Raw genomic sequence first — 22,198 nt, forward strand, 5'->3', positions numbered from 1 at the left:
TGTCCAGAGTTAGAATTTTCATGAATGCGGGCAATAAAAAGGAATACATCAGAAAAATGGTACTTCAGCAGGTTTTCCTTAAGTCAGCATATTATCCTATTCCCTTGCTGTTGTATGTGCTTGAAGATGAGAAAGATGCGCTTTGATATTGTGGATAGTCCATTAAAAAGCTCCTGCTTAAGTCTTTTCACATCTATGTAGAGCACCTGGTGGCATGGGTGCAAGAGTCTCTTTTGGAACATGGGGGAAAGACCTGAAAAGTGAAAAGAAAGGATCTCCCCAAGTGTTGTAGCAGTAAATTGTTAGTTATTACTATAACCAGAGAATAGGAAGCTACATACAATCAGTAACTTGCTGAGAGTTCAGAGCCTTGGAAGCACCTGAAATCTCACAGCATTCCATGTAAGAGCCACATTTGATCCAGTGCATCTGACGCCTTGGAATGATGCCTAGAACAGAGGCTAGACAAGATTAGGAGAGTAAAGTGGGTATTTATTAAGGGCCTTCAAACAGGTACCCCTTGGGCAGTCAGAAGTCTTCCAGAGGCTACACACAAGATGGACGATGGTCGCAAGTTTTTAGACAATTATAAGTTTGGTCCATTAACATATTGGGGGTTAGTTCTCTAATTACAGATTCAGTGTATGTGAAGTCATATACCCCCAGTTTGCTCTCCCCCCAGTTCACTTTGTTTATACTTTTGGGGCCTGAGGCAGTAGGGTGTCCTTGAATTTCAGGCCTGGATTGTTTTGTCTGACCAAATATGGAGACAGTTAACTAACACTCTATATGGTGTTTAGAGTTGTACACTAAAGCAGTACAGGATTTGAAACATATAAAAGCTAAAGTCCTAAGGCATCACATCTCTCCTTTCAAGCACATTGGAGACCACATTTGATACCAACGTCACCACTGAGATCAGCGGGCGCAGCATCCTCAGCCTGACGGGCCGGCCAACACCACTGTCCTGGAGACTGGGCCAGTCCAGCCCACGGCTGCAGGCTGGCGATGCGCCGTCCATGGGGAACGGGTACCCGCCCCGGGGGAATGCCAGCCGCTTCATCAGCACCGAGCCTGGTGCCGGGCGCTACCTGTACTCGGCACCGCTGCGGCGGCAGCTGGCCACACGCGGCAGCAGCGTCTGCCACGTGGACATCACCGACAAGGCTGGCGACGACATCGACCTCGAGGGCATCGCCATGGATGCCTCCGGATACATGAGCGATGGCGATGTGCTGGGCAAGAACATCAGGGCTGACGACATCACCAGTGGGTGAGTTAATGCCTCGCTTTATGTGATTCTTCCATTCTGTTTATAGCCCTGTATTTCCATGATTATTTTGACAAATAGAACCCAACACTAAAGATATTCTATTCATTTTAATAAGCCTTTGGAGAGACAGCTCATTATCACAGAGGGATTTAAACAAAATTCAAGTTTGTAAGTGCACATTAAGAAAATATCCCCTAGATATTAAGATACCTAGAATGTGATTAAATGTTTTCCTGAGTCAAGATTCATCGTGGTTGCAACATTCATTGGTGCCCACAAGATGGAAGAAGTGAGGCACATTTTGTACTTAGCTGAACTCTTTTGCTCCCTGAACTTCCAGGAGCCAGTTTACTAGAAGGAAATGAGTTTGCATCTCTGTGTTAGATAAAATACTGGTACGTGTTACAAAACGTTTAAAGAGCAAGTCAGTGTGCAGAGATACCAAGTGACAGACAATTATTAACAAGGTTTTACATCAGCATTTTACCTCTGCCTTGAGTGGGAAAAGTATTTGTTCTTTGCTCCAAAGTCAGTATTCAATGCGTCTACTTTCAGTTCTTACTATAAAAGTAATTTTTTCTTAGCTCAAATACTTTAGCATTGGATTGATTTAAAAAATGAACTTTGAGATTTAAATTATTTGGTGGGTTTTTTTGTTGTTGTTTTTCTTTGTTTTATTTTGGAGGTTTTTTTGGTTGGTTGGTTGGTTTTTTGTTTGTTTGGGGATATTTGGGGTTTTTTTTGTTTTCTTTTTTTTAGCTTCTTTGTTTGTTTGTTCAGGGGTTTATTGGTTTGGTTTGGGTTTTTTTTTGTGGCAGCCCTGTCTGGCCTTCTTGCACCCTTTGCTTTTCTGTAATTTTTTTTTATTGGTGACTGGTTAGGGCAAATTTGGGAGAAAACCTCCAAATGCGGTTCCGTCCAGAAAGCAAATTCAAACAGCCCCTCCCCAACCTGGTTTGGGAAAAAGATTTCCTTGGAGAAAAGTGGAAAAACCTGTTTATTTAACAGAAATTGAATATTAAACAATAAAACCTCTCAGTGTTTGAAGGGATGGCAAATCCAAAAAAGTCCTTTTTATGGGGTGTAGCTCAGCTTGCTCAGTCTCGTATCAGTCCCTCTGACGCTGGAAAGTTCCGAGGCCCAGGCCCTGGTGGGCCCCAGGCATGAGCTCCCGGGGTTTGTCTGGGTTTTCAGTCCAGAGCAGGTTTGAACTGATCTAAGAAAAAGGAAAAAATACAGTCTGGGGAACTTCTCTGCCTCAGCTAGCTAAAAACTAACTAAAAGCAAAGGAGAGCTCTGTCCCACTGTCTGTCTGTGCTGCAGACAACACAGTCCAGAGAAGCAGAAGGGAGTGAGTGCAGTTTCTGCAAACAAACTGCACATTTCTTCTTCCCTCCACTTCACTCTTGGAACCAATCTTAAAGGTGTAGGACTTAATATGTAACATAAACTGAACTGGCGATTGGGGGATACCAGTCTGCTCAGGACAGTGACATTTCTAGTTGCATTGGCTTGTTTTGAAATATGTAATGTCTCTTACTGGAATCCAGCTGCTTCTTTGTCATTAACTGAACCAGTTCAGTTGCACCATCTGGAAGCCTCCATTAATTATGTCCATTATGAGTATTTGGATATTTTCACACTTCTTGAGAAGTAAGACACCTTCTTTTTAATTTAACTAAATTTTCATTAGGGAAGAATATAGTGAAGTAGTTGATGTAAAAATCAGTGTAAAATTCTGTTTCTGATGAAACACCAGTAGCTGTTGCTGCATTAATAATGCATCAAATCACTAAAGCACCTTGTGTTTTCCTCATATAAATCAACTAACACCTGGAATTTGTAATGTTTATTGTAGTAACAGTTACTGCTTTTCCCATGGACTTTGAATTATATTTAAATTTGTGGCTGTAGTTTTGGTCTGGAAGTGAGGAAATTAAATTCTAAGTAGCACTGTGGTTTCCATAAAACATCTTGAGTGGTAGTTGAGAATTATGCCTGCCAGAACTGCCAGCTCAGCCTTCTGTTGCTCAGAGAGGAGCCCCAGTCTTTGCAGACCTTTACTTATTGTATAAAATTCAGATTCCAGGTTGAGGAAAAGGAAAAAATAGAAAAGCTGTCAAATTTATGGATTATATAGCCAGAGAAATCCCTACCTTCACTCATCTCTGTGTATCATTTCCTTTTCTATGTCTGGTCATCCTGCAGGGTAAAAATTGGGAGTCTCCATAGTCGGAAAGTACAAGAGTGGTGTTTAGATTCTGGGTAAGAAAATGGTTTTGCCAGTTGGTATCTCTGTCACCAAAGCAGTGAGTTATATACCAAGAATGATAAACATAGCAGAAGAGTCATATTCTCCACCCCACCTCACTCCTGGCCTTGAGCATTGGGACGTCTTTAACTGAGTATCTGACTCTTTTTTCCCCACTAGTTTTTAAAGCAGTGAGATACTTTTCACTTTTTACTCATGTAGTAGTCACATACTGATAAATAAGATCTCAATTTAAGGTTCTTAGGACAAGAAATGTGAACAAATATATTTTTCTTTTCCACATCTCTTGCCTTTAATTACAAAAGTGTTTTGCCAGATAGTGTGAGTTGGTTTATCAATTCATATAGCACTGTTGGAGTCTTTGGCTAAGTTCCAAAGACAGAATTGGTGTTGTAGGTGAATCCATTGTTGGAAAAATGCAGTTCCATATCCAGGTTTTGAACAGGGTTTGGAGATGGGCAGTTTTGGGGTCCTCTCCTTGCTGCACTCATGGGCATTTGGAGGGAGAGAGTTGCTGCAAGCAGCCCCACAATTCTGGGGTTGCAGTCTGTGGAGAGTAATCATGTGAGTGGATTCCTTGAGAAGGGAATATTGCAGTATTAAATTGCAATAACAGCGTTCCAATATTAAAGGAGAAGGATAAAAAAAAATAAGGTTGTTATCTTTGGTGATCGCTAATGACACTGGGTTGCCATCTCCAGTGTGAACAGATGTTTGGTAGCCTGTTCTATAAGTTATGTTCCCCAAAGTCTGTTTAATTCAAATAGTAAGAAAAAATAGGATGGTATTGTGTTTTTGTGGGAGAGGAATAATAAACTGCTTAGAAATCAGAGAGGTTGCTTGTAAAGAAAGCATCCGTGTGACATGCTGCAGAACAAATCACCAAGATCAGTGGTAGGGCAAACAGGCTCAACATTTCCAGAAGCCTAGCTACACTATGTGCAGAGCAGCACAAGAGGACATTTAGAGCATGAATAGCTCTTTATTAGTTTGTATATGTTTCACTTTGTCATTTTTCAGAATTGTCACAATCCTAGAGTCTGAAAACCTTGGAGCTATGTTTTCATTGGCAAACTGATAAGGAAGGAAGCCAAAATATTTATTTCAGCCAAAATAATTCCAATAGCCAAGAAAAACTAGTTTAGCCCTGTGATCCTGGTGCTTTCTCTGAAATGTCCTGGGTCATGGGAAGTTTTGTTTGGCCTCCCTTAATGAGTCTGCTCAAGCAGAGCTCTGGCAGACACCAGGATTGCTTTCCTAGGGCTAAGACAGGGTATCCAAAGGGACAGGAACAGCTCTTAAACTAAGCAAGTCTCCGGGGGGTTGATCAAAGGTAAGAAGTTCCCTTTTCACAGGGTCTAAAACATAACTCAGTGATGAAGCAACAGGAGTAGGATTTGTGTGAGCCCTGGGGATTGAGTCCCCAGCCCACTCCTTTTGCTGGCTCGCTGAGCTGGAGGCTCAGAGCCTCAGTGGAAGGTGTACCAGAATTGTCTCACCTCTCTACCCTAAACATTGTCCCAGATGGGAATGTTAATTCTCATGGACTTTTTGCATTTGTTCAGAAGGTTTTTGCCCACTTCAGTCTCTTTCTGGCTACTAACATGCGCATTCCTACCTTTTTTTGTCTCCTTAGCCCCAGTTTTCTTTAATGAGATGTAGAGTTAATTTTCTTTTTATCTGTTATTGGAATGCAGCAAGAGGGCTGTTGGTCCCCAAAAAGAAAAAAGCCTTTTATAATTATTTTCATTTAATTAATCATCTGTCCCTGTTTTCATTACCATAAGTGTGCAGCTTTCTATGCAGAATTAACAGCATGGATATGCTGATTAGTGCTGATCACAAGTTTTCTCAGAAAATGGCTTTGGGTATGCAGACACACCTTTGTCAAAATCATTTGTTGCAGAAGCATGGCTGTTCCAGCTGTGTTACAGCAATGGTCAAGGCACTGTGCTAAAATTCTCCTTGCAGCCACCTCCTGTGGGTGCAGTGGTTGTTGTTGGGGAATACATTTTCCAGTTTTATTTATCTCCCCGTATTTGATGATTTGGTGGTGATATATTCCCATTCCACATCTCTGTTTCCACAACTTCTTAATATGTTTGCATGCACAATCCTCATGGGGTTATGATTGCTTCTTGTTTATTCAAACCTTTATGCCCCCTGAGGATTGTTTTACAAGCACTGGAAGCAGTTGAATTTGGAACATGCATGAAGGATGCTAAAAGGGAGAACAGGCCACTTTGGACTGGGCAGTCAGATTTTGCCCCTGCTTCTGCCCAAGTATCAAACTCACCTAAAAGCACTGTGCCCCTCATGGACCAAAACCGTCATTGAAATATAGTTCCAAAGTAGGCTCACATTTAGGAGTTACATCTGTTGGGAAGCAAAAAAGAGCTGAAACTGAGGACTGATTGCACTGAATGTTGAAGTGTAGTTGGTATTTGTAGGATTCTTGCAGCTGTTTCTTGGTTTTGTGCTATTTACCAGTCAGACAGTGACACAGTTTCTTCAGATGTCAGGGTCACAGGTGGTATAACAGACCTCCTCTAGGGCTGAGGTTTCACAGGAGGAGGAGGAGGAGGATTCTGCAGCTTGCTGCTAATGAGAATTTGTTATTGGTAACAAAAAGTGAGAGAAACCCTTTCCTTTTAAGCTGTCTGCAGCAGGAGTAATTGCTGTTCCAGGTAACTTGTGGCTGGCTGGAAATCAGGAGTGCCTGAGCTAATCCTGGGCTGAATGAGAATGGGTGTCATGTGCATTGATTCAATGCTCTGTCTATAGGCTTTTCTGACCTATTTATTTCCTTAGTTATTACCACTGTATTTTTTCTATACACTTTCGGTTAAAGTGTATTAGTCATTTACTGGACACTGCTCTTTAAATAATATGGTTTTAGTGATAAGGTTTCAGCTAAATTCAGTGGATGGGTGAAACTGCATTCCTTTTATGGCTCTAGCACTTCAACATGACTAAGACTCATTAGAAGGTTGGTTTTATTTTTCTTCTGTGTTTGAGCAGAGTGTTCATTTGAACTGCTTTTTATCTCACTAGGGCTGGTTATTTCTATACTGTGATCTTTTCAACATTGCAGAATAGTATTTATATATGGTAAATGGATAATTAACACAAATAATGAAGGGGTCAGGCAAGCAAACTCAAAACTGATTTTCCTGAAAAGAGATAAAGAAACATTCACTTCTGACTTTATAGCAAAGAAGGTTGCAACTAAGTTTGGATTTAAAGTCAGAGATTACTTGGTGCTGCAAAAATGAAAAGAAAAAATTACGGCAGTGTTGAAATAAAGATTGTATTCTTATTCCAAGAACTGTACTTGCAGTTCTTTGCAGGAGACATGGGTAGGATATTGCACAAACACATTCAATATTATTAATTTTGTATATTGTTTTAAATATTCTTAAATATTGCACTCACTTCAGGAGTAGTTCTTATGTCAGCTTCATCACTAAGACAGCGTTTATAATTTATCTCAAGTGATATTTCAGATCACACACTTCCATAGAACCTTTCTTGCAGTGTGATTCAGCACAGGAAGAGAGTGTAGGCCTATGAGTTATAACCTTATACATCAGATTTTTTTTTCAGTATAGTGGTAAAATACCCATGTTCGGTCATATGTAATGTTAATCAATAAAATAAATGTAGTAGTTGTGGTGTTTTGTATTTTTGCTTACTTCTACACACTAAAGTATTGTTAACAATTACCAAAATACCATTTAATAGCAGTTAACTTATTTTGGGCTTCTTTCTGTAATAAACACTTCAGCAGTGTTTGAACTGCTGCATCAGTGCCAACAGGTTGTTGTAATTTGAGTGAAGGTACAGCTTCTAAAGGACAAAACAGGATCCCAGTCTGGGGCTAGCCAGTAGAGGGGGATGCAGTCATTCACACTGTGTTGATGTGGATCATCTACAGGAAAAGAGTGGGCACGAGGGAATAATCCAAAGTTGCTGTGGAGTTACTCTTGCTCTGCTGCTGATGCTGCTGAGAACCTCTGGAGAAGCTGCACCCCCTCCTTAATCCTGTTTGGTCACAGTTCATTCCTCTCCTGAAGAGAATTGAAGAGGTGATGAAAAATGGATCACTTATTCTATAGCTTAGTTCTACGATTTTCATTGAAATGGACTCTGAGAAAGAATTCAGGCATTGAAATCAAAATTAGCATGTGCAAAGCCCCATTGAACAACTGCCTGATTCTGGTGGGCCTTCAGTTGGCTTCAGGCCAGCAGCCTGGTGGTGGTGATGCTTGGTGGGTGTGAGTATTGTCCTTTTTTCAGTAATGAGTTTCCACCCATGTTTCCCTGGGAATCAGAGTGGTACTTGCACACCTGAAAGGATTGACCTCTTGAGTGTTTTCCAGTCTGACTCCAGCCCAGTCTGTCTTGGCTGACTAGATTTTGTAAGGAGTTTTAAAAGCAATGGTAGAGCAGGCCTCCTCCTTTAGGTGAAGGTGAATTTGTGGTGCCCTTGGTAACAGATGGAGTGAGTGTTGGAAAGAGGATCATACACTGGAGACTCTCCTCTGGAACAGAAATGGCTGCAGCCATATGAGAGACACTTTTTTTCAGTCTAGTACTCTTTTAAGCATTGACAGCTTCTCTTTGACTATGTGTATCTAAGACTGCTTATTCCTCAGGAAACTAGTTTCTTCAAAAGCTCTGTCAGAAGCTGTTGTTCTGAATGTGGGGGTGTGCAGGAGCAGCAACCACCCAACTTTCTTACAGGCTGCACTGTCCTTGGAGTTCCTTGCCTGAAGACTGCTTGAAGCTGAGAAGACATCAAAAAAAAAAATTAACCTTGGACAGCAGTGCCCAAAAATTCTTATTTGATGGCTGTTGGAGGACTTATGTGCCAGGCAGCTTCAATACATCTCAAGACAGAAGAGTACTGATTTCATAGAAGCCACTTATTTCTGCAGATTTCTCTTTTTTTTTTCTTCCATGGAAAAAGGCCTGAGCATTAAGTAGTTAATGGGATGAACTTGTTTTGCTTTTAGACTAGTTTAAACAACATGAATAATTAGCGATTTACACGTGAGAGGTTTCTCTAAACTATGAAACTAATATATACTTTCTAAGTTTTGCATAATCTAATTTTTCCTGTTTTACCTGTTAGTGTAACAGGTATCTCCTCCTTTCCAGCAATGATTAGGATTTTTGAGTCTCCAAGTAATTTGTTCAGGTCTTACTCAATGTTTGGGTTAAGCACCTGCAAAACAATTTGTAGTTCATTCATCCGTTTACTGATTATTAGCAAAACTCTATTAATTTATAAATTATAGACTATCTTAAATATAAATTAAATTTTATTAATTGAGCAATAGGTTTGCCCTTCTATGAACTTGAACTGTAATATTTGGTCTAATATTAGGGATTGGGCATTATATTAGGAGTTCCTACTGCAAGCTCAGGACCTAATCCTGTTCTTGAATGTTCTTGTTGAAATTCACAGGGATCAATAATGGAATTTATACCAACCCCAGGCTGGTAGACAGGGTCTGTGTCCAGCCCTTTGGTTAGAGAGATCGAGTACTTATCAAGTACTGATTCAAGTCAGGCAGGAGCAGTGATTGGAAAGATTTTGGGGCATATAAACATGGGAAAAGCCCATATGGTCTAATGCCAGTGTTAAGATGAAAAATGCAGATCAAATTGATACTAAACTGGAAATTTGCAGTTGTCATCATCCAGCTGTTAGGGATAGCATTTCTTTTTAAGTCAGATTTAGGACATATTCATAGCTGCAATAGCAGGATGGTTTTGATCCCATTTGGCATATTTCAGTAACAGCACTGGGGAATTCTCTGCTGTGGGTTTTTAGCGACTGGCAAAGTTAGAGTTGTTCTTTGATACTCAAAACTCCTTAAGGCTCTTGATCTCATTTAACTGACTGTAATGACAAGACAGATGAAGCCTAGTGAAAAGAGAAATTTAAAGGAAAGCATTAAGGATAACAGTGTTACTGCTACATCAATAAGAGAATATTTCCTCACGTCAAAGCAGATGTTATGTGAATTCCCTCAAGCTTTTTGTTTCTTAAAGTTTCAAACTCTTGGGTTGCTGGGCAAGTCCTCTGCCCAGGAGATACCTGGGCAGCTATTTCCACACCAGCCTGTAATCCCAAACACCAAGAAGAAGGCAGGAGCACCTGAGCTGCCAGAGTCAGTTCCCATTTGAGGTACCTTGCTGTTCTCCTGCTTGTGGGATTGGGATTATGGAATCACAGGATCCTGAGCACGTAAGGGTCAGCTTGCCCAGTCTGTTGTGTGTTGCTGATTTACCTGCTGCTCCTTCTCTTCCTAATCCTTAAGTAAAGAATATTTTTCCCTTGGCTATCTATTTTCAAACTTGGAAAATTCATATTCACGTGTTAAGGAGTGAAATGAATATATATGAAGTGGTAGAGTAAGTCAGACCATAAAAGTAAGTGTGCTGTGGGCTGGCTGTATCTGTCAGTAAGTAGAGAGTGCAGACAGAAATCAAGTGATTCAGACTACTGGATTTTGCATGACCATTCGTGTTTCCTCAATGTGCCTTTCAGGAAAGGAGACTAAATCACTTCAGCATCAGAAATACTCTAAAAATATTACACTTGGAAGGGCTTGTTACGATGCTCAAGATTTCAGAGGCACGGAAAGGGTGTATTTGGCTAAAGAAAAGAGAAGCTTAAAGGTTAGGTTGTCCAAAGCAAGTTATGTTATGCCTGTAATGCAGGGTAGGTAGCCACTTTCTAATCGGAAAAAAGTGTCACCTAGGAAGTGGGCTAGAAGTCCTAATTGTATGTTAGAAATGCATAATACTGCTCTTGTTTAACCTGAATCTTTTTATATTATCAGAAATTTGGTTATCTTTTTTTTCCTTGCTGATGAAGAGCGAAGCTAGAGCGATGAGTATTTGGACATTAATTTCCGGAAAGATCAAAAACTCCTTTTAACCAACCTCATCACTGTTTCACTGCCCATTCATTAAATATTATTATATTCAGCTTCATTAAAGGCAGTCATTCTCCTCTGGCTGTTGGTAGCATTCATAAAGTATCCGTGAGATTAAATTTTTTGTACAATTTACCTACCTCTATGAAAGTCAGAATCTGGATTCTGTGCTTTTCCACATATGATATATTTAAACTTTTTCTTGTTTTGGGGCAGGTAAACAAATACTTTGAAGTCGTGTTTGTTTTGCACTGAATGTGCTTGCAGAATTCTTAGCAGTCATGCCAGCAAGGCTTTTAGTGCAAATCTGTCATGATTTTTAGTATGAAAAGTCAGATAAATTACACTTAGGCCTAGTACAGTTGTTTGGACTGCAATGCGTCATTGTAGAGGAGAGGCCAATATTCTTGGGTTCCACATTGTATGGATGTGATAGGACAATTAATTCCAGTAACTCTGAGTGCTGTTACAGTTATATACAGGATAGTATTTCCTTGGTCTTGTTTCCCCCTGCATAAAGTATTGGAAGATTTTCTTTAGAAAAATGTGCCTTCATTATATTCTCCTTTCCCATAAAGCAAAAATCTGCAGTAGTAATAATGTATTCATAAGGGCAAGATAGTTTCTTAAAGCCAAGACAACTGAAGTTTGAAGGGATGGAGAGGAAGGAAAAGAAGGCAATGGCTGGAGGTTTGTGGCACCTGTAGCTTTGGATAATAAAGGTTTTTTTTCATTTATTTTAAAGTGTATTTATTTTAAATGTGTTTTTCTTCACAAACATTAGAAGCTAGTGCCTTTCCTTCTTCCTACACCTTGCTGTTGCATGCAGGACTTAAGGCATTGTTGGTTTTGGCATGTTTTCCGAATTAAACATTCCTAGGTATAGGATATTATGTGAAATAAAAATAAGATATAAAGCTTTCAAACTGTGATTATACAAGTCTGTTTCTAAATACAAAAATGTATCCTATATTGTTCTGGCATGTAAGAAACTGGTGTTATTGGCATGGGGGGTAAAAGTCAGCATTTATGGCTGTGCTTTTTCACATGGACTTGTTTAGTAAACTGTCATGATCTAGTTGTCAGAGGTGACAAAGCCATCTAGCTTCCATTGGCTAATGTAAGATTTATCAGTGCTTGAAAAAAATGTTCAATTTGAGCTACTGTAGTGTTATTTTAATCTTTTAGCTCATTTGGCTTCTGTGTAGAAGATTAAATACACTGATGCTAGTGAAAAGGCATTGATTTCAGTATGGCTCACTCTAAAGAATATTAAATTTATTTCCACATATTCTGAGTGATAGATATGAAAAACAATCTATTTCAGATCTTTTTTATCAAAGGACTAATATGCCAAGAATCTGAGCAAAGGCAGAAGCTGCGTTTTCTAGCACGTGTACAAAGTGTATTCACACAGAAACTTGTTTCGTGTGCAGACATGTTCCTGCATTAAACCAATCAGTGTATGTACACGAGATGTTATTGCAAAATACTCTTTGCATGTTTTATAACACTGTGGTCTGAAGCTCTGCTTTTCTTTTCTTCCCCTTTGTTTAAGTAGCTTAAGGAAAAAAAAATATTCTTCCATGATAAAATATTTATAAACTGTCAAACGCAAGTTAGAATGCCAAACCTAAGGTGAATTCTACATGCTAGACCACAACTGCTCCTTGTGCTTTTTACAGTCTTTGTTTATGAGTTGGGAGAATCCCCACAGATTTGCTGAATGGGGAATACTCCTGTGTCTGACTTGATGGGCTTGGCAACCTCTTGGTTAGACTCCACAGAGACTCCTGAGTTGCTGCTGGGATGGCCCTGTACAGATTTATACATCGAACTGCAATGCTAGTCAACATACTGGGCAAGGCTTCCCAGCTGCTCACCATCCCATTTTTCTAAATGTAGTAATCAAATCTGGGCTGGGTAAAGTACATGTGCACAGTGAGATCTCGCCAGCAGAGACACTGCTTCCTGCATCTCAGAGCATTGGAGCATCTCTCCATTCCTGCAATAGGTGAGGGAGTCTCACTATCAGGGAGAAAGCTGTGTGCTTTCTTATGCCAGAGGAAATTGTCCTGAGTATCTGGATATTATTGTGTGGTCTGGTGTCAGAGTTGCTAAAGGATTGAGGAGATCCACTCCTTTCAGCTCCTGTCTCAGTGGGATGTGGTGCTTGTCCAGCAGTGTGCTGGAAATGGTGACCGTAGTGCTGGGGGTTGTTGGAGTTATTTCAGTCTCAAGTATGTGAAAATCTTCATGGTGTGTTTACTCAGCTGTCAGTGCTGCTCATATAGACCTGCATCAACTGATGAACTGATGGTGGTAACACAGGGCTCGATTGCCTGCCATGTATTGTCTCTGTTCAATTTAACATTAATTTTTCATTTTTCTAAACCAGAAAGTAAGAAATGTGCTATCTTAGCAATTTATGAAGGGTCATATGTGCACCTGGCATTTCTAAGTGCCTAAGAATCATGATAGTAAATAGTAATTTTAAAATGCAGGTGTGTCTAGGTCACAGTTACAGCCAGAGTAGAATGTAAGAATCAAAAGGTTGCAAAAAACTTTTCATCCATGGTGATTTCTGTAAGTTGTGGAATACTTTAGTTTTATTAGTCATTGACAAAATCTAGGGATTAAGTCAATGTAATTTTTGCAGTTAACTTGTAAAAGATTTGAAATTTTGATTGTGTTTTAGCCCATGCAGAAAAATACAGGGTGGTATAGGCCATGTATTTTTTGGGTAAGAAAGGGTCATTAATGATAGCATTCACAAATATTAAATTACTTCCATATAGGTATCCTTAATGAAAGCTAAGTTTTCTTTAAGTATCTGTTACCACATTTATGTTGAAATTCGAGTCTTGGTGATGAGAGAGCATGCAAGGTATAATGGAGAATGATGAGAGGTGGAGGATACCTCTGATCTAATCAAGAATGATATTTTCCTTGCTTCTGATTTTGTGTAACATCCTTAACTTAAAAACGGGGAAACTGCATCATAGGTGCTATGATAATATGTGAATTTTTTATTGTTATACTGAACATGGCATTTCGTTGTCAGGTACCTGACTGACGGTGGGCTGGGGCTGTACACACGGCGGCTGAACCGGCTGCCCGACAGCATGGCCACGGTGCGGGAGACGCTACAGCGTAGCACAGCCCTGGGGCTCGGCGACGCCGACAGGTAGGGGCTAAACACCCTTGGCAATCCAGGCACTCGATGCATGGATATAAATTTCTCCAGAGTATTTTAGGTTGTGTGTTCATGGAGGTGTTGAGAGAAATGCTAGTTTTATGTCTCCTGAGTGCTTTGCTGGAATCTCCCCTGTGTTTTTGTGGATGGGAAGCAACACAAGTGTTAAACTCCTGTTTTAGTAGTGTTTCAAATGGAAAGGACTGAATTCTCTCCTCATGTCCATTGATTCTCCTCCAATTTTAGTGATTCAGTGTGAACAGTCAAGGCCAAATGTCAAGAATTAGGGGACTGGAAAGCCATAATTTACGGGAGTGCAGTCACAAAGGAGCCCAGTGAAAATTCTGTAAATGTAAAGATATAAATGGGTTAAATACTGTTGCTTTTAATGAGGTCAGCACAGCTGCTTCTTCCCCTTCCAAAGCCTGATCAGTGTTACTGTTGATGCAGTAAGTGACTGTATCCTTTTTCTTCCATCATGGGCCTCTAAGTATGGAACATTAATTTTGAGGTACACATTCAAACCAATTTTTGAACTAAAACTTTTTTCTCTTTTTTAAAATCTGTAAGTCATTCCCAGGACATAATTTACTTGACTGAGCTGGATATTACCAATACTTTCTTCATTGTGATGCAGGTATTACTAAGGAAACACAAGCGATGGCTAATCTAACCTTATTTTCTAAGCAAACTAAATCTAAATCTGCAAAGATTTAGACCTAAATCTGCTTTGGTGTCCTTGTGATATTAGTAAAGAGCAGAATGTCACATCTAAACAAAAGAACTAAAACAGGGAATCTCAGCTCAGTTTGAATTACAGGTCAGCATATGCTTGCCAGTTGTAAAATATGCCTGTACTTTTCCAGGAACTCATATCTCTTGAAATTTGCAGCTTGAAACCCAACCAGCACTCACTGCTAGTCCTGTGAGTGAGGGCGTTTCCACCTTGTGATGCAGCTAGAGTGTCATCTGCTTCTGCTGCTGTGGCTTCTGAACATTGCCACAGTAGCAAAAGCATCTGTTTAAAATTCAGCATTTGTCTAAGATAAAGTATATTGTTGTTTAAGTAACAGCTTTCTGAAGAGCTGGTGTTACATTCCTGTCATTGGCTCCTCCCCCCATCCAATATTTTCTGTGCTTGCAACACTTTTTGTTTGCTGAGCTCCTTTCCTGAAGCTACCACACATCAGGCACCAATTAGGAACATTTGACAAGAGGGATTATTTGAGTGTTTAAGTGTATTCCACCTAGAATGGGGCTGTGACCCACTGAAATGCAATCCCTAGGATGTCAGTTGTTAAAGCTTTGAAAATCATCCTTTCAGTTCACTTAGAGGGGGACAGACTTTACACACAATAAAGACTCTGCATGGCAGAAAAATAACCCTTGGCCCCAGAGCTGATGATATGTTGCTTTGATTTAGTCTTTTCTATTTCGAATATAATACCTTAGCAGGACATGAGGGACTTCTGACAGGAGGACAGTGATTTAAAGATAGCTCGTCTTGGCTTGCTGGGTGACCATGATGTGCAGATTAAACAAAAAATTAATCATAGTTCAAGGAGTATTCTCGGGTGAAAATGGCCATAAGGAAAAGGAGTTGAATAAAACTGTGCAGTAATTAATTGTTTTCTTCATTCTGTGAGACAGTGAGGAGGGGTACTGGGTTGCTTTATTGGTACATGCAGAAAAGATATTAAGATTCTATTTAACTTGTTCAAAGCAGATGTTAACTGAATGCATGCGAGTACAAGTGTGAAAGACTGTGAACCTGTGGGCGTGAGGTTAATCATTAAAAAGTTATCAGGAATTTTTGTGATATGCTAGCTTGCTTAGTTTCTTATGCTATTAGTTGCAAAAGTTTAGTTGTGAGGCTTTTACTCATTGGCTCTGGTAAGGTAAATCACAGACCTTACAAAGTACATTTTCCCCTGCAGCAGGGAAATCCAAACAAGGGCATTGGATTCAGTGCTTGATTGCAAGGTTAATGGAAGCATTGCACAACACAGCTGAGCTTACTTGTTGACTTCAAGATAATTTCAGTTTGCCTAGAACAAAGGGATTTTAAATCAAAAAAGGCAATAAAATACCTTTTTATTTAGTTTGTGATTGTTTTTTTAAATTTAGTTAGGTATTATTTTTTTTCAAGGTTGGACATAAATATCCTATTTTTTTGTCTGTTCTATATATAAAGACTTGGTGCGAGCCATCTGGTTATTTCAGTTGATTTCACATTGTCAGAAACAGCTGCTTGATCTGAGACTAAATCTTGCCCTTGCCTTCCTATATATAACTTGCATTTGTAATATGTGTAGGTAAGTTAGATCTGAATAAATCTTTCTGTAATTGCTTACCTGTGTAAGCCGTTATTTAGAGGAGATAACAGACCTGTGCTGATTTATCAAATCCTTGACTTGGACAGGAGGCTGTGAATGTGACCTTGTCAAGAGTAACTTTAATGCTATTAGGGAAGTGTCTATATGACCTTTTGAAAAAATCATCAGTGATGAAGTGCTTAAAAAACTACTGCTGAGCATGATTAACTCGGATTGTTTCTCTTCTACAGTTCTATTTGAGGTTGCATTAATTACCTGGCTTTGCATAAAGGCATAGAAAGGTCTTCCTGTCTCCTTATTGTAATGACTTGTCTTGTCAAAGAGTGGATTGTGTTGTCTTGGTGCTTCCAGCAGCTACAGCATTGATGGGCCATAAGTAAAAACAGTGCTGAGCTTGCTCTTCAAGAGTGTGTCTGTATCCTGATCACATTTGATGACTGCAGTACCAGTCTTGTCAGATGCTTGGTTAAAAACAAGTCCACATTCAAATTAGCTCTTACTCAGATTTGTGACTGAATCTGCTTCCTGACAGTCAGCATTTTAGAAGCATTTCCTGTTTTCGGAAGGATCTTTGAATAATCCCAGAGGAGTCTGTGGAGCCTGAACAGGAGATGGACAGGAAGGAAGAGTTGGAACTGAAGCAGAAACCGAGCAGAAAGTCAGAGGACATTCCATGCAGAGCAGACTTGCTCTGCATACTTTGCTATTAGTAAGAATGTCATTGAGTGCAGTACAAATGGTAAAAATTATGGCTTTCAAAAATAGCTGAAGAGTAGTATTTTGCTGCTACTTTGCATTTTATAAAAACAGATTAAGGTTATTTTTATGTCTCTTGGCTCAGGTAGTAGACAGTATTTCACATTTGTGGAGTAAACCCCTTTGTCTGGAGTACGTTTAAATTCACTAACTGCAATTTAGTTTCTTGAATCCTGCTACAGTGATGAGATTTCTACAAAGATGGGTTAGTTCTTGGTGGTGGAGGGAGATTTTTGGATTGCCTTCTTAACCAGAGGAAGTTGGATCGTACTTCAGAAGGGCTGAAAAGCAAGCTGAAGCAAGTCATCAAGTTGGGGGAAATATTGGCCTGTCTTAAAAAGTGGGGAGAGAAGATGTCACTGCTTTTCGAAGGAGGCAGATTCCACTGAAAGCAGAATTACAGTCATGGTGCTGATGGGTATTGCTTAAGAAGCTGCATCAAATTTCCTTTCCTGCACCGATTTTTTTTTTTTTTTTCCCAGGTGCTGGTTTATTGTAGACAGTAGCAAATTTTATAATATAAGGAAAAGAAAAAGGAAATTTTTAAAATAATATTATTTTTGTAATTTTATGGTAGCATAAGACAGCTTAAAGTTCTGACTCGTTTCAGTTTTTCTTCTTAATTGAGACAGTGAAGCTGAAGTAAAATGAAGGTGTAGCAGAACTGCTCCATGTCATCACTGCTGGAGTTTTAATGCTCTAACAGTGGTAGCACAATATATATATAAGAATAGGGACAAAACACAGAAAATTGTTCTGGAATAGATTTCTGTAAACACATAGACTGGATAGCCTTCATCTTAGATTTTTAAAACATGACTAGGTTATATCTTAAACTTCAGGTGGACCCAATTGGTGTCATAATATGTAGAAGCAAATATTTTGCCTTGTAATGGCAGTGGAATTCCCATCATCTCCTTCCCCCACAGCATCATCCCTACTCCTGCTTTCTCAGGAGTGTTGACATAAGTGTTTGTGGAGCAGGAAAGGAACTCACAGGGAGGTTCCTCTGGTGTTTTGTGTGAATGAGTTTGCAGAGGGAGGATGTCTCCTGTCAGGAGAAGGAGTAACTACATCCATTGAAGTCATCTACAGACCTCAGGAGGTCTGAGCTGAGAAAGTTGCTGCCACGCTATTTCCACTCTACCTGGAAGATTACATGCCATCAGTTCACAGTTCCTTCACTTCCAGAACATCCTGGCAGTTGCACTTGGATTAAGTTGCTACAATTAAGATAATTTATAAGCTCCACTTCTCCCATTTCTTTTCCTTGCTGGCACAGTGGAACAACCCTGTATAAGGATCCTGTATACTAAAGGAGCATTATTTTCTAGAAAATAACTTAAACTCTCTAAATGATTTTTAGGATAATATAGACAAATAGGAGTTTTGAACATTCATTGCTCACTGTGTCTGTGCTGTGAGTCACTGCCATTTGTGTATATATGCCCATCTAGAGTTGCTTAACAGCAAAGTCACAGGACTGGTGAAATGATTCATGCCTAGCAGATCAACTGCCCTGTTTGACTATCTGTTTGGATTTTATCGCTAAATTAGAAAAAAGTGCTACTGCTCCTAAATATGCAGGTTGTACCTTGGTACCTGTAGATATCCATCTCTCTGTCTTTGAAAGATCCCACATTTATCTTGAAAACTGACTCTCAGAAGCAGGGGAAATTCACATTGCAAAGATTCTTTGAAGTTTATGGCTCTGGGATCTGCTGATTAGAATCACAATACCATATACTTTTATTTTCCAAGGAATCTTTTTGCAAACTGCAATCCAAAGTGGTTTTAGATTACATAAAGTAATTGCAAGGTTAAGCAACAAATAGTTCAAAACAAAGGTATAGTAGCTATACCTGGGGGCTGAAAGCATTACCAAAAGGAAGAAAAAGACACTACATACAAACACGGCAAGGTTAGTCAAGGGAAGCAGTGTCTTCAGACAGATCTGTTTCAGTGGTCTAAAAGACGACAAACTTCTTGTAAAGTTTTCTTCAGGTCTAGAAGCAAAAATTTTCATTATGTAACACAAGCTTTCTGTGAATTTGCTCAGCACAGTAATAATATTTTTCCTTTTTTTTTCTTTTGTCACAATTTTTGGGGGGTATACATGCAGTACACTGGATGAAGTATTCTAGGCAGTACTTCTGTAGGATTTTGTAGTGTTAATTCTGTTTAGAGAGGCATTATGGAATGGAGATAAGTTTGAAAGTTTTGTTTGTTTCTCAGGCTTGGTCTAATTTTACTCATTGTATGATGGCAGCTAAGAGTGTACTTCCAACAACCAACTTAGGCTGGGAGCTGTTGGAAGGCTAGAGAGGGTTTGAAGGATGGGATCACTTTAGGAAGTAGATAATTTTCAGCTAAGTTTAAGTTTGCATAAAAAATTCTATCCAGGCTCCAAAATACCATGGCATGTAGCAATAACAGATGTATGATTGACCTGTGGGGGCTGGCTGTTGAAGCAGTTTTGTGCCTATTAGTTAACTGACTTTTTGTAAAATTAGAATTGGTTTTCCCTGGGGACAATTCCTTCTCCATGTATTCATGGCCACAAAAAAGAGCAGATTTTATTGCAGTAAGGACCTGTGTGCATTCAAGAAGCCAAGAATTATCCTAATCTTCTTTTACTCAGGTATTCTCTAATACTTGGTTTAGTACCTGCACAGGCTGATGAGGCAGCTGAGAGCAGTTCTTTGCCTTTTTCAAGAATTTCTTCACCTGAGAAAGTGCAATTCTAGCACTCAGTACAAAAACCAACCAAACAAAACATGCTACAACTGCAAACTCTTCCCTACAAAGTCAATCTCCATGTGCTTGATTATCACTGTAGTTCTAATCCTCTTCAGAATTGCCTGTTTTGATTAGATGTAAACATCTGTAAGAGATAGTGTGGACCTAGGCTTTAGGAGCTGCATTTCTTGTTGAAACCTTTCCCCTGGTGTCGTGCCCTTTGTTTTTGTAGCTGTGATTTTCATTCTTCATTCCTATATTTTAGGGTGTATTTACATCTCTCCTATAGCATCTAAGTAAGATGTTTAGTCCAGGAGCTGCTATTCACTACAAAGCTAAAGGAAGGTGGTAGGTACCCTCAAGGGAGCAGTTCATCTGACTAAGCCAGGACTTTGTTTTTGCCCATGAAAATAGTTTGTGCTTCCCTGGAAGCCTGCACTGCAGCATGTGGACAGCTGAAGGGACCTTGCCATTTCCAGAATTATGGGTGCCAATTCTGTGAAAACAGGGAAAACTGCCTGATTTAAGCAGCTGAATAAGTAATCTTGCATCTAGTAATGGCAAAATCACAATCCTAGACCACTGTAACTAGATTTTCCTAAAGAGATAGTTCCTTTCATACACCTCCACTCAAAGTATGTAAGTATAAAGTTGATCTCAGTGCTTATTTGAAGGCTCTTCTGAAACCCTCTATTTCTGGTTCCACTGCCAGAGATTAGCACTGTCTTTTCTATTGTATGAAGTGGCTTTCAAAACACTTCAGACATGTGGGAAGTTAAGCTTGTATTCCAAGGGTAAACAAGATTGTAGATACAAAGACCATTTTGAACTGTATCAGGGTCTTTGTGCTTTGCATGACAAACCGAAGAATGTGAAATGCTTGCTGACACAGAGCAGACTTTGTTGTTTGGTTTTCCATGTCGAATGGCAAGAGAGTCAACACAGTCTCACAACTGACCTACACCAGTAACCTCTGAGTTTGGGATTTGGAGGTTGAATAGATAAAACTAATAGCAGACAGCTGTCAGGCTCCCAGAGCAGAATCCCACTTTGGGGCTGTTTGATGAGCATGGAAGCTCATTGTGGCTGTAAAGTAAATTTCCAGACTGGTGATTTTTTCAAATATTGTGTTTATTACTAAATATTACTGGAAAACGTAAATGTTCTCCTTTTGATCTTTGTTTATCTGTATTTGTTGTCCATAATTGTAAATTTCAATATTTATTTGTTTTTCCTCCTTCTATACAGTTATGTATTCTTTTGTGATTATAAAAATAGGTTATTAGTATTTGCTTTTATGGTAATAGAAATATTAATGTTAATAGCCAGGATTTAAGCTTTCTTTTTAGCAGATGAATGTTTCCTATAATGGTATAGTTTGGAAAATCATATCAGAATTCCGTGTCCAAATGTAAGAAATGTGTTTTCCTGTAAGCATATGCATTCTCTTCTGAGCTTTGCTGGACTTCCTTCCTTCCGTACTTCCGCACTTCTGCACTTCCTTCCGCACTTCCTTCCGCACTTCCGCACTTCCTTCCACACTTCCTTCCTTCCTTCCCCACTTCCTTCCTTCCCCACTTACTTCCTTCCGCACTTCCTTCCTCATTTATTCCCAGTTTTGTCCTCTCCAGTGAAGAGATTTCAAACACTGCAGGTGGAGTGAAGGGTCTCCATTACTGGGACCCCTCCAAGGAATTCAGGATATCTGGATGCTTTGGTCCATTGTATATACATGGAAATGAGACTCATAAGACAGTTAACTAAAATATCTGAAGCTGGATGGTACTACTACCCTGGTTTATCCAATGAATATCCACATCTGCAGCATGGGAGCAGCAGAGGAAGCTCTAAGGTATCCACAACTTGGAGCTCATATTTGAAATTCTCTGTATTTCACAGTTATCTCCTTCAGCTGTCCTCAATGGCAGCTCCTGTGTTTTTAGAAGGTAATGAAGCAGGGGGTGCTTTTGGGCTGATTGATACCAAAGAAAGTGAAAGCATCTCTGACATGGCATTTGTGGAAGCAGATGTCTTCAGATGAAAAGAAGGCTCCTTCCCTGTTTCCATGGCACTTTACAAAGAGGTGCACTCTCTTCCACTTCTGCCACAGGCCTATAACTGAGTTTCAAAGAGTAGGGCATGTCTCATTTCCCGTGTATGTCCACAGAGAGAAGTGCAGAGGATGGAGTGTGTGGACCGTGTGGAATGAATGTCTGTGCCCAATGGAAGGAAATTCCCCCACTGCAGAGCAGCTGTGCTTCATTTTACCAGTTGGGATGTGGAGTGGCAGGGGCAAAAGACTGTAACTATATATTTGCTGCTGCAGGATTCTTGGAGCTAATGCTTATGTCACGTCATTCCATGGTGTCATGATAACTTCCTTGGTGTCCAACTAGATATTCCATATTGGGGGGTCCATACATTTCTTTCCTATCCTATCCTATCCTATCCCATCCCATCCCATCCCATCCCATCCCATCCCATCCCATCCCATCCCATCCCATCCCATCCCATCCCATCCCATCCCATCCCATCCCATCCCATCCCATCCCCTCCCCTCCCCTCCCCTCCCCTCCCCTCCCCTATCTCCTATCTATCTCCTATCTATCTCCTATCTCCTATCCTATATCCTATCCTATCCTACCCTTCTCAATTCCTCAGCTTCCTCACGAT

The 22,198-nt window shown here is 39.8% G+C and overlaps 1 protein-coding gene across 10 annotated transcripts in view; it reads left to right on the forward strand.

Annotated features, from left to right (window-relative positions):
- Nucleotides 1-22,198, forward strand: part of NAV2 (neuron navigator 2) — a 385,416-nt gene that overhangs the window by 291,576 nt on the left and 71,642 nt on the right. For all 10 annotated transcript variants that reach the window (XM_088057228.1, XM_088057233.1, XM_088057230.1 and 7 more), the window contains 2 exons: nt 878-1,273; nt 13,563-13,685. In XM_088057228.1, coding sequence (XP_087913354.1) covers nt 878-1,273; nt 13,563-13,685 — 519 coding nt within the window. The remainder of the gene's footprint in view (nt 1-877; nt 1,274-13,562; nt 13,686-22,198) is intronic.

This window comes from Pseudopodoces humilis, chromosome 7 (assembly GCF_049639895.1).
Source record: "Pseudopodoces humilis isolate 2021_Gansu_Grassland_sample_001 chromosome 7, ASM4963989v1, whole genome shotgun sequence".
NCBI lineage: Eukaryota > Metazoa > Chordata > Aves > Passeriformes > Paridae > Pseudopodoces > Pseudopodoces humilis.